Source organism: Petaurus breviceps, unplaced genomic scaffold (genome assembly GCF_028583685.1).
Source record: "Petaurus breviceps papuanus isolate PSGF00001 unplaced genomic scaffold, PetGlider_PUasm1.0 454, whole genome shotgun sequence".
NCBI lineage: Eukaryota > Metazoa > Chordata > Mammalia > Diprotodontia > Petauridae > Petaurus > Petaurus breviceps.
The window spans coordinates 1878864-1891516 of NW_027186342.1; the positions used below are offsets into that span (position 1 = coordinate 1878864).

A 12653-nucleotide genomic window follows, 5' to 3' on the forward strand; every position below is an offset into this window, starting at 1 on the left:
CACTTTGGTGAAAACTATGTGGACATTTGTATCAGCAAGCACCTCAGTGTCCCCAGGATGGCTGCCAACACAGCTTCTTAGATCTGCTTTGTTAAAGGAAAGCAACTCAAAATGGGTTAACAAGCTTACTTTAATCATTCAAATATGTATTGTTTACCTAGTTCAGGAGAAAAAAGGTCAGCACCCCGAACTTCAGAGTATACAGACAGAATTGTCAAGACAGAGAAACAGATCAAGTAGACAGGTTTCCAAACTGTCCAACCATTACATCCATACCAAATCAATATCTGGGTTTTTCAAAGCTGGGGTGCTCTCAACAACGGCTTCTCAGAGTCTCATCTGATCAAATCACAGAACACTTCTCAAAGTGAGCCCCAAAGCAAAGCCTCACATCAGGGATTATATAGCCTTCTCCTGGGTCAGAGAATGTAACCACTCTCTTGACCCACTGCCTATCACACAGCATCAAGGTGTGGGCATTCCTGAAAACCAAGCCTCCTGCCACAGGCTCCATGTGATCACATTCAGCCTATTAGGAGGCAGAGTATATTTTCAAATCAAGGAAGGTTCTCAGAGTCTCTTAAGCCTATCAAAGGGCCTAAGGGCAGGGAAGATCTTTAAATTTGCATTTCCATTACAACATTTTAGTGATAAGTTGTTGAGGGGTGACATGGTGAATGCTGTATTTTGATTTTCTGTGATAAGTTGTAACATTGTGAATGGTGTATTTTGATTTTCTGCAAATGTTTGCTCTGATTTGTTATTGAATAAATAGAGAGTTCACTATACTATGTTATCAGAACCTTGAAAGCTATTCACAGCAGCAGTCCTCTGGAAAGCTGCTCATGCATGGATTTACAGGGGGGAAGAGGGCAATTGGGATTAAGTGACTTGCCCAAGGTCACACAACCAGTAAGTGTCTGAGACAGGATTTGAACTCAGGTTCTCCTGACTCCAGGGCTGGTGCTCTATTCACTGTTCCACCTAGCTGGCCCTGGCCTATATATGATTATATTGGGAATTCATATTATTATATTAGAGGCCATCTTAGATGACTTCTGAGGTCCCTTCCAATTCTAGTCTATGATTTTAATTTAACAAGACAAGTGCTGCTGGGCCCAAAAGACTGGGACACTTGACCCCCTCCCTTTTTGGAAGGGCAGGGGGCTCATCTGTTCTTTACTGACTTACAGATTGCAATGGAGTTCAGTTCTTGGCGAAACCTCACTTCTCATGAGAAGAGTTAGGGTCTCTTTTCTTATACCCTTCAGGTCCTGACACCCGTACCCTAGGTGCTCCAGGGACAACTTACTTATAACATAAGTTTGGTTCATATCTAGGGTCTCCTCAAAAGGGAGAGTAAAAAAATATTCAGTGTACACTCTACAAGTGTTTATTTCCTACACACAGAAGAAATGCTAGACCCAAAGCATTCCTGTGTCTACAATGACAGACTTCTGCTCTGCTCCCCAGGCGGTTACCACTTAAAACCTCATTCAAAGGTGAGGCCTTTTGCTGAGAAGTCACTTTACATTCTGCTTTGCTACAGGGTGAACTTATATATTGAAAAGGAAAAGCAAGCAGTACATAATAGAGACCTACAATTCCGTGCAGGATTTCTGTTTTAACACCTGTCCCAAGGTCATTGGTATGGGACCCTCTCTTTATTGGGTGAGATGGATGCCTCAGGACATCTGTTTTTATTTGGCGCTTTCTAAGTCCATATCTTTAAAAGGGGGGGGGGGATTTTATTATTCGGGGAAGGGAAAATACACAGTATCTTGGCTGTGCAGGTGGGATGCTGGGGGTGGGAGGGGCGGGGATGTCTGAGCTGAAGGGCCTGGGTGTGAAGTCCAGTGCGGTAGCTGCCCTGCTGCGGGCCAGGCATGTCTGGGATCCTCTCTTCCTCTCCCGCCAGGCTTCCCTGCCTCTCTGCAAGGATGCTCATGGTCCTCGGTGGCTGCTGCCATTGTGCCTGGGCTCTGCTCTCTGCACGCGGCCTCCCCCATTGCACTGGGGGGGCCTGGAGGAAGGGGACTCTCCTCGGTGCCCCCAGAGCTCGACACACTGGCTGGCACATAGCAGGCGCTTAATTCGTGCTTCTTGCCCGGACTCAGTGTCCTCCTTGGGCGGGAGTCCCGGGGCCAGGCCCGGGAGCTGCCTCAGCTCTCCACGTCTCCTGCCCAGACCAGCGCCCCAGCCCTTTGCTCCGACTGCCGGGCCTAGGGGAGGGCTGTGCGCATGGGCGGGGCTTGGGTGGGTGGGCCCCTGGCCCCGCCCGGAGGAAGAGACCTCACCCGAGCTTCCCAGAGCTCGCTCCTAGCTCAGGCTGACACTGCCCCCTCCAGCGACCGTTTCCCCGGGTCCGGCACGCACCCCGGAGATCGACAGGCAGCCTGTCCAATGATGAGGCGAGATCCCGGCAGCGTGGCAAATCAGGCCTCATTGGAGGCGGGGCCTGCGGAGGGAGGTGGGGACCAGGAAGCAGGCGCCGGTAGGTGGGGGCAGAAGTGCGGACTTTGGCTCCTGTGGAGGAGCAGAGGTGCTGGGCTCTGCTGGGGTCCTCTTTCCCTTCCCCTCCCGGGCCGGGTCTCCCTTTCGGTGGGGCAGGGCGGGTCGGAAGAGCCTCTTCCCGTGCTTGGAGACCCTACTAAGTCCTTGCCTACCCCGCTGGGGTGCTGGGACGGGAGGCTCTCCCCCTTCCTCTCTGGGGCGTGGGAGTGGGATCGGGGCCCCTCGGTTTTCTTCCCGGGCCCCCTCGGTTTTCTTCCCGGGCCCCCCTCCCTCTTCCAGGCACCAAGGTACGCTTGGAGATATCTGATCTCCTCTTGTGTTTGTCCCGTCACCCTTTCCACCCAGGGTCCCTCTTCTCCCAGCCCAAGGAAAGGGGGTGCGGAGTGCAGGAATGGGGAACCCCCCGGATTCCTGAGCTTTAGCCTGCCTAGCTGGTCTTGCAGCTGTGCCCAGAAGTGGGGACGGGGAAGGGGAGAAGGGTTGGAGGAATCCCCCCTCCATCCATTTGAGAGGCCGGGGCTGATGAGGTCTTCTCCAAAAGTCAGCCAGAAGGGTCCTTGTGGAATTTAGGGGGTAGGGGATCAGCTCCAGACATCTGGGGTGGAGGAGGCTTGTGCCACCTTGTCCTGCCCCTTCCTGACCTTCAAATTTTTTTCTTCCTTGTCCCTTCTTTCCCGGTAGGAATCAGAACAGTGAAGTATGTGGAACCCCAATGCAGGTAAGTGTCTTGGAGGGTGTGCTGTGCTCCCCTTCTCTTTCCTATCCTTAATTTAGAAAGGCTTCAAGAAGGGGTGGGAAGGTGTGGTTTTTCCTATGCCCGTTTTCTCCCTCCCATGAAGCTTCCAATTAAGGCAAAAATTTCACTTGACCTCCCTTTTCCCTTTTGCTTCCCAACACACAAAACTTAACTTTTTTGAGCTCAGTTAATTTCCTCTTCTCCCTATATTTTTTCCCTTCCCCTCTTCCCTCCCACCTGGGATATCTCCTCTTTTCCCTCTATAATCCCTCCTTTTTCCTAACCTCACTACTGCCTGAAGGAAGAGGAGGCAATAAAGGTACCAGGGTCCCTTCTCCACCAGTTGTTTTGGTTGTAAGACATACTCTGCTTCTCTCCCCATCCAGGGCAGCCAGGGATGTACCCTCCTGGGGGTCCTATGCCCCCTTCAACTTCTGGGTACCCTGGGGTTACCAACCCCATCAACCCACCATCAGTCAATCCTGCATACCCTCCAGGTACTGCCCCGCCTGGGTGTTTACCAGGGAATCCAGCTTATCCTCCTGGTACTGCTTTTGGCCCTGGGCATCCACCAGGATACCCAGGCTGCCCACCTCCAGGTCCCTGCCCACCTCCAGGGCACTACCCATTGCCTGGCCCTTGTCCCTTGGCCCCAGGGGTAGTGGGGCCAGGTATAGTGATGGATAAGAAGATGAGGAAGAAGATGAAAAAAGCTCATAAAAAGATGCATAAACATCACAAACATGGCAAGGTCAGTTTCTCTTGTAGCCCTACTGGGGTTGGGATGAGGAGCATTATATTGGAGTCTCTGGCCCAGGGGAGTTTGGGACACTGTCAGAAGGCTATGCCAGGTATAGACTAGTGAAGAGAGGATGTTGGCCTTGCACCCCAGAATAGAGACTGGGTTGAATTCTGCCTCTTAATACTTCCCTAACTTGGAACAAATCCTTTTAAATCTCAGTTTTTTGAGGAAAATAAAGTAGCTGGCTTAGATAATCATTGGTGTCCCTTTCAGCTCCAAACTCTTGAGTTTATGGATAACTTTTGGCAGACACCTCAGATTATCTGGGTTTTAATTGCTTGTAAATTGTGCAGAATAAATGATCCACACCCTCCTTGAGTGCTGAGGCCTAGATATAGATACACACATTTGAAGGAATTTGGGAATAATCTTGGATGGGGTTATGACCATCAGCCAAAGGATTAATTAGTTTTGCCCTTTGACTCTGTAACTGAATACCTGGGGTCAGGTTCCTATCTCCTCTCTCTCCTTCACCTTAGTTATTCTAGTATAGTCTCAAGAAAGCTAGCTAGAATGGGAGGTTGGAGAAATCAAAGCTTGAATCTTGCATTGGTCACTTACTGGCTGTGTGGCTGTGTGCAAGTTTTTCAACCTCTCTGAGCCTCAGTCTCCTTATCTGTAAAATGGGGTTAAAAATAACTACCATACTTACCTTATAGTGTTGTGAGACTCAAATGAGATAAAGAAAGGTACTTTAGGTACCTTAAAACCTTACAGACCCATCATGATAACAGGCCTTCGGAAACTGAGACTCTGCATGGTTGAATGACTATTCTGACATCAGGTAGCCAGGCCAGAGCAGTCTGGGAATCCAGGATTTTTTTTTTTTTGAGGGGCAGTTGGGGTTAAGTGACTTGCCCAAGGCCACGGGGCTAGTAAGTGTTAAATGTCTGAGGCTGGATTTGAACTCAGGCCCTCCTGACTTCAGGGCCAGTGTTATATTCACTGTGCCACCTAGCTGCCCCGAATCCAGGATTTTTGATCTCTAACCTTGGGAGCACTGATCATTCAAGTACCGTGTTCCGTAGCATGGATTGGAGCAGGTCATATGACTATACGGAGGGCTTAAACCAACCTGGGACAGGGAGAGAGGGAAGAAGATGTGATGGGGCTATGTCTAAATTCACTTCATTCCAGTGATAGTGGGCATGCTGCAGAAAGGGAGAGGTGGAACCATTGGAGAACAACTAAAGAGAAGCCAGTGTTAGAAAATAAATGTTTACCATTGCTGATAAAGTTGCCATGCATGCAGGCCGTTCAGTTTAGATAACAATTCACATTTTTATAGTACCATAAAGTTTGTCTCCTTTTTATCCCCTAGTACTTTTGCCTAGGTCTGAGTTACTTGAGTAAGCGTAGGGTCATTCATGTGGATTGTCTGTACTGAAGGTGCTGGGGGCTATTCTTTGCTTCAGTTATTAACATTTATTTGCCAGTTAACTTCTGCTTATACAAAACTGCACTGTGCCTTCCTCAAAGAGGCTGTCTCATTCATGAAACCACTTGCATGAGAAGAGGAGGCACCTCATTCTAAACGAAATTCATGAAAAGCCCCAGCAATAACGTGGGTTGGTTTAAACTACTGTTGTAGCATTAGTTCCAGAGGGTGGAACTTGTTTTCAATCTATTGATGACGTTCCATGTGTGAATTATTGGTCTTAGGTGTACCTTGTATGGGACAGTACATATTAGATAGATGAGGAATGGGGTGGGACTTCATGTGGTCGGAGTTCAAAGTCTGATAATCTCTCCTCTCCACTTTCCCATTCCCCTTGCAGCATTCTTCCTCCTCCTCCTCTTCCAGCAGTGACTCTGACTGAATCCTGGGCCTGCTTTCCCCCAAGTCACACCACCCCAGCTCTCTCATCAAGCCTTGGACGCCATATTATGCTGGGGGAAGATAGCCTTGCAGCCCCAACCTCAGCCCAACCTCATTCACCCTTTGCCCAAATTGGCTGGTGAAGGTGAGGAAAGGATCCCTATTGGCTGAGGAAGTCTATTTTCTTACCTACTCGATTGAATCATTGGGGGGCACTCCTTTCTGAAAATGTATGTCTTTTGAGCCAAATGCTGAAGAACATTTTAGGATCTGGAAAAATGTGATTTAAAAAAATTTATTTTGTAATTTGTGTGGGAGAAGGGGGGAAAAAAGGGTATGTGGCTTCACCATGGAAATTGGTCTGGGCATAGTAGTCTTATGATAATGAGATGTGGGAACTACATTTCCCAGCAGACTTTGCAGTCTACTCAGCCCATTGCCTTCTGGGAAAGAGAGTTCTTTTGAAGAAGATAATTGTGGGTGCCATTTTGGAACCTCATTCCTTGGTGAGCTCTTTTCATCCCAATCATTCTAGGGTCTGATTCTGTTTCTCTTGTGCTTCCCAATAAAGCTGTTTATCCCAGTCTCCATTCATCTGTGCCAATATCTTGGGACTGTTTCCAGCAAGTTCTACTGCTTTTATTGCCTCTTTCTTAAAGGAATAACAACCTAGTCCACAGAGCAGAGCATGAGTCAGGAGGGTATGTTATTGTCACCATGTTTGTCTCCTGAATGGAAAGTCAGTTGAGTCCTCTTTGCTGATGAAGCTGTTTTTAAGGAATAAGGGGAAGTATAGTAGAATGGGAACCCAAGGGTGCAGTTGGAGCAAAAATGGATATAGTAATGGGCCCTTTTGTTCTAAAAGAGGAAATATGATCTTCCCTTTGTTGAAGACACCCAGCCCCCCTTTCTTTAATTCTTGCTAGACCCTTCAAACTGGCTTTTCTTGGACCTGTGAAAAATCTATCAGTTGGTACTACTCCTTCCATAGAGAAACAAGCCTGGGTGTGTCTAGCTTGCTGATGTGATCCTAGTAAACTGTGTCCTGGGTGTCTGAGGGTGTAGAGCCAAAGGGAGGAGGAAATAGTTGTCCAGGAACTCCTTAAGCTAATGGGAAGGTTAGAATACAGACCCAGACACCACATCAGACAAAAAGAGGACAGCCCTCAGAGAACTACTGGACAGATTAATTCATCATGTGACAGAGAAGGCTTTAGGAGGATGGGATAGCGATTTTGAAAGGTCTCAAAAGTGGAGAGAAATCCTGGATTAAGTATGCAAAGTGGAAGGGTAAAAGGTGGCATCCCAGGTGATAACACCTCAACGTAAAGGCTTATGTTTCAGACAGGATGCAATGTTTATAGCAGAAGGGATAGGTTTATCAAGGTGAAAGAGAAACAGGATGTGTGTGTGTGTGTGTGTGTGTCACTTCAGCTGACATCACCATGAAGCCTGTGATTTACTAGGGGTGGGGGGGCCATACAGAGGATTGAGCAGTGAAGGGATCTCTCCTGTCTTAAACTTCCTATACCTCCTTTACTTTCTCCCCACTGTAACATAGGCATACATATTTGTGATTTTCCTTCCTATTAGACTATAAACTCCTCATGGGGTCTGTGTCTTGTATTTTTTCTAGTACCTAGCCTAATCCTGCTTTTATAGTAAGTGCTGAATAACTGTTTATTGAAGGTTTAGACTAATTCAATGAAGGTCAATCAACACTGATTATCAGGAATAGTTGGGGCATGTCCCAAACCAAACAATCCCTGTGCTCAGTGCTTATATTCTGTTGTGGAGGACAAAAGTGAGGGAATTGGAGCAACCGTATCAGAATGAGGCCCTTCTGGGAGAGTCAAATGGTGATATCTTAGCAACAAGAAGAGAAGCCTGTTACTTTTGAGCCCACAGAACAGAGGTTAGATCAATGGAATATAGCATGAGAACTGGTGTCTGCCAGATCACAGAGAACTGGGCTTGGACAAGATGCATCCCGGCACATCATTGTAGATATTCCTTTATTCCTAGGCCAATTGTGACACAATTAGAACCCTATGTTCTGTAGCTTCCTTTTGGCTTTATTTTAATTTCCAAGGCCTGAGCCCTCTTTTCAGGTGTCGGGGCTGGATTTATTTTTTGCTTTTCTAATAGTTTTCCTCTCTCAAATACTCTATGATCTCATTTCCTCTTCTGCAGACCTCTTCCTTTCCAGAGAAGGAAAAGAGACAAAATGGACACAAGAATAGGGAGATATGGAGAGCACAGAGAGAAATGACCAGATTGAGAGGAACAGAGCCAGAGATAGAGGTTAAGCAGTGTATCATGTGAGAAAGCTACATAGTGAGAGAAACAGTGAGAGAATGGCAGGGAAGAAGGACATAAAAGAAGTCTGAAAGAAACATGAGATCCTCCCCTCACTACCTTTCCCTGCCTTGTCACTCTATGTTCCCTAAGATGAATTTCCCCAACTAGAGAGAGCACTGCAGTGTTTCCCACTATAAAAAGAGGGCCTTGGTTCTTGTTCAGTGGTCATCCAGTGCTCTGATTTAATTATGCCACCAACCTACTCTCCCTCAGGCTCCTGATTCCTCCGACTTTGGTCCCTCCCCACCAAAGATAGTGTTTTGTTTTAAGATTTCCACTCTGTTGGGAAATGGCAAGTTTAGGAAGGTTTTTGTGAGACCTGAAGAGTAGACAGTTTAGCTTTGGGCCAATGGGGAATATGTCCCTAATCAGTTTGCTTTGGTCCTGGGAAGACAGAGTTGGGTAAATCACTCATTTGTTCAGTTTAGCCCCACTTTTCCATAAACATTTGTGGGAAGCCTGTAATTTCATCCCTGTCCTAGGAGCTGTTTTTAACTATATCCCCCCTCTCCCAGGTCCAAGATGAAGCTTTATCATTGTTGATATGGAAAGCAAAATTGATTGGGAGGAATTTAATTATCTTACAAAAACTTAAATCTCCATTTCACACCTTTATTAAACACTTAGTATTTATTACAAGGCATATTCGAGGCATTGGGATTACAAAGATGCACTCTAGACTTCTCCCACTCTGTCATTCCTTCAGAAGCTTAAAATTTCATTGGAGGAAGGCACTGAGACATACACAAGTGATTACCATCAAGTACAGAATGATTGATTAATTGCATAGGAGAGGTCCAAGAGGGAGTGACTTGAGCACTGATGGGAGGGCCCAAGAGACATCACTCCTAGGGAGATTAGAGAAGCCTTCTTGGAAGAGAAGGCAGAATTGGGCCTAGATTCAGGAAGACAATGCAAAAAGGTAAGAGGGTTGAGGACTGAGGTTTGGAATTGTTTGCCCTTTGTGGAGCAAGAGGAGTCAGAGATGCCAGCGAAGGATGAAATGGGAGTTTTCAGAATGTCACAGAAACCAAGAAACAGAGAAAGATGGAGTGCTCAGCACTGCAAAAATGAGAAAATTGGGAAGCCTGAAGTTCTAAGCTTAGATGATAGGTAGGATGATGTGCTGTTCCACCAACAATTTAAGGCGAATCAGTCAAGAAGCATTTGTTAACTACTTGCTGTTTGCCAAGCACTATTCGAAGTGCTAGGGATATAAGAAAGGAAAAAAAAAACAGTCTCTCAAGGAGCTGATGTTCTGATATGGGAGACAATGTACAAATAACTACCCACAAACAAGGATGTGTGTGCGAGCGCTCGCGAGTGTTCTCGAGCACTCAATCAAGCACTTGAGCTCGTGTTAGGGATGATTTCAGAAGGCACTACCGTGTTTCCCCAATAATAAGACCTATCCCGAAAATAAGCCCTCTCCTTACTGTGTAAGATTCCTCTAAAATAAGCCCTCCCCCGAAAATAAGCCCTATTGAGATTGCTACTGTAGTGAAGGTGATCCCCCTGCCAGGTGAAATGCATGCCGCACTCCGAGCTGCATCCAATCAGAGCTGCAGCAGTGAGCGCGTCATCCTGTTCTTCCCCAGTGATTTGCTTATTGAATAAAGGTACATTTTTTTGTTCACATTTACCTGTTTATTAAAATTGCTGTCAATGTTCATTAAAATAAGCCCTCCCCTGAAAGTAAGCCCTCTGGTGTTTTTCTGTCCAAAAAAATTAATAAGACAGTGTCTTATTATCGGGGAAACACGGTAGTAGTAAGGGGGACCAGGAGGGACTTCTTAAAGAAGACAGAATTTTAGCTAAGACTTGAAGGAAGTCAGGAGGGAGAGATAAGCAAGGAGATCATTTCTGGCATGGGGGACAAGCCAGTGAAAAACACAACTAATTGAGATATGATGTGTCTTGTTTAAGGAACATCCAAGAGTCCAGTATCACTAGATCAGAGTATATTTGGAAGACAGTAAGGTAGGAGACTGGAAAGATACGAAGGGGCAAGGTTATACGTGAAAATCTTTAAGACCCAAATTTTATATTTTAGCCTGGAGGTGAAAAGGAGGGCATTGTTGGGCCTACATTTAGAAAGTTCAGTTTGATAGCTGCCCAGAAGGCTCTTGAATAAAATGATGAGGGCAGTGTCAGAGGAGAGAATGGGGCATATACTAGAGATGCTACAAAGAGAATTAATAGGACAAGTCACCTGATTAGATGTGATGGATGAGAAAAAGTGGTAAGTCAAAGACGGCACCTGGGGGTTTTGAGCTTGAAGGCTGGGGAGATCGATGGAATCTGTAACAAAAACAGGCTGATTAAGAGAAGGGGCAAGTCAAAGAGGATAAGGACTGAGAGTAACCATTTGAAGGATGGAAGTGAAGTCAGAACAGGGATGAAGAACTTGGGAAACTGATGTTAAGGAAATGCCAAAGAACAGTTTGGGAACTGAGGTCAGAATCCAAGATGATGGAGGTTATTCAGATGATGTGGTCTACGTATGACTATCTCTGGATGGTACAAGTAGAATCCCAGTAGAAGTCTCAAGGAGGTGAGGGACTTACCGAAAGGCTAGGGTCAGAGGGGTTACCAAAGGGAATACCAAAGACTCCAAGGGACTAGTAGGAAAAACTAAAAGAATGCTAAACTCATTCAGAAAGGTCGGAGAGGCAGTCCTGGAGGTCAGTAGATAGCAGTGATTAGGCTCAGAGAGTGTATTTCAATTTATGGCATAGATTTGTTAAGTTATGGTGGCCAAACAAGGACCTGGAGGTGTCTAGCAGGTAATGTGGTATATATTAGGGAGCTGAAGCATTGCAGAAGGTGGTTACTAATGAGTTGTGCTCAAGGGAAATGAGTTAATAGCTTGTTTGTTAATAATAATTAACATTTTTATGATGCTAAAGGCTTAAAAAAGCACTTTCTCTGTAACTACTCTAGTGCTGGGAGGCTTAAGTAGTGTCAAATGAAGAGTTAGAAGATGAAAAAGAATTTGGTGGAGTGGAGAGGATCTGTGGAGGTAGAAAGGAGATGGGGAAAGGTTCTGTCCAGGAGCATATGGAGGGCTAAGAGGGGGAAAGGGTTTGAGACTAGAGTAGAAGAGAGAGATCAGTGTAAACGGGAAGGGGCTTGGATGACTACATAGAGCAGGGCACCAGTCTATGCATTCAGCCCGTATTGCACAGATTAGTCTTAGGGTTATAGCTCAGTGTCATGCATGACCTCTACAGCCAGAGGATCATGCTACTTCATGACTCTCTGGGTGACCTTGGACAAGCCGCCTCACTTCATGACCAGTCAAATATAATCACGTCCTAGATTTCTTCTCAGGTGGTTCCCATCAGTGTGAGTGGAGCTGGGGTGGTGTGTCTCTTCTGGGTCTCTTAGAGAAACAAACATTGATCTTTGGGGAAGCAAGTGTTATAGTAGAAAGGGCACTGGCCTTGAAATGGTAAGATCTGAGTTTGTATTTAGCCCCTGACTCCTAAGAGCAGTGTGATGACAGGCAAATCACTTAATCTCCATGAGCCTCAGTTTTCTCATCTGTAAAATGGGAATGAAAATCATCTGTGATGCCCATCTGAATTTGAGGATTACATGAGATGTGTCTTTGGTATAGTTTTGTAAACCTTAAGTGTTATTTAAAATATCAGCTATTCCTATTCTAATCCACCGAGTCCTTCACTGCTCAGACCTTCTCAAGATTCCTCCATCAAATCTGACCATCTCTTGGAGTTGCCCTTAGGGAAGTCTGAAAGGGGTGAACTATCTTCTGACCAATATATTTCCTTGCAATGAGAGAGAGAGAGAGAGAGAGAGAGAAGACAGACACAGAGAGAGAGGAGAGACAGAGAGACAGAGAGGGAGGGAGGGGGAGAGAGACAGAGACAGACAGAGAGGAGAGACAGAGAGGGAAGGAGGGGGAGAGAGAGACAGAGGAGAGAGGGAGAGAGAGAGGGAGGGAAGGGGAGAGAGACAGAGACAGGAAAGAGAGAGACAGAGACAGAGAGGAAAGAGAGAGAAGAGAGGGGGAGACAGAGAGAGAGACAGAGGAGAGAGGGAGGGAGGGGGAGAGAGAGAGACAGAGAGACAGAGACAGAGGAGAGACAGAGACAGGAAAGAGAGAGAGAGGAGAGACAGAGACAGGAAAGAGACAGAGAGACAGAGAAAGACAGAAAGAGAGACAGAGAGAGTTAGTTGGGAAATTAAAACAGTTTTCCTTGAGCAGAGCTTAATCAGAGTTCTCTGTTTGCTGGCTGGCTCTCCTAGTCCTTCTCTTTAGGCCATTGCCCCCGCCCCCTTGCTCTCTTTCCCCCCATCCCCTTCTTTCTCATCTCTGCCTGTTCTAGCTGCTCTTCTGCCTCCCTCACCAACAGTGCCTTCCCACTTCCTGGCCCACTAGGAGTCGCTACTTTCCT

At 46.3% G+C, this 12653-nt stretch overlaps 1 protein-coding gene across 4 annotated transcripts; it reads left to right on the plus strand.

Annotated features, from left to right (window-relative positions):
- Positions 1-2384: 2384 nt before the first annotated feature.
- PRR13 (proline rich 13) lies at positions 2385-6461 on the plus strand. Of its 4 annotated transcripts, none has more exons than XM_069101219.1 (4): positions 2385-2494; positions 3196-3232; positions 3637-4001; positions 5831-6461. In XM_069101219.1, exons 2-4 carry the CDS (start codon positions 3214-3216, stop codon positions 5870-5872), a joined length of 426 nt encoding a protein of 141 aa, XP_068957320.1. In that variant the 5' UTR covers positions 2385-2494; positions 3196-3213; the 3' UTR covers positions 5873-6461. The 4 variants fall into 4 exon arrangements, with proteins under 4 accessions (XP_068957320.1, XP_068957319.1, XP_068957321.1 ...); XM_069101218.1 differs by having other exon boundaries at positions 2451-2542; XM_069101220.1 differs by having other exon boundaries at positions 2458-2532; positions 3194-3232.
- The last annotated feature ends 6192 nt before the right edge of the window (positions 6462-12653 follow it).

Coding starts and splice junctions, on each gene's coding strand:
- PRR13 (XM_069101219.1), top strand. Junction 4,002..5,830: donor AACATCACAAACATGGCAAG/GTCAGTTTCTCT, acceptor TTCCCCTTGCAG/CATTCTTCCTCCTCCTCCTC.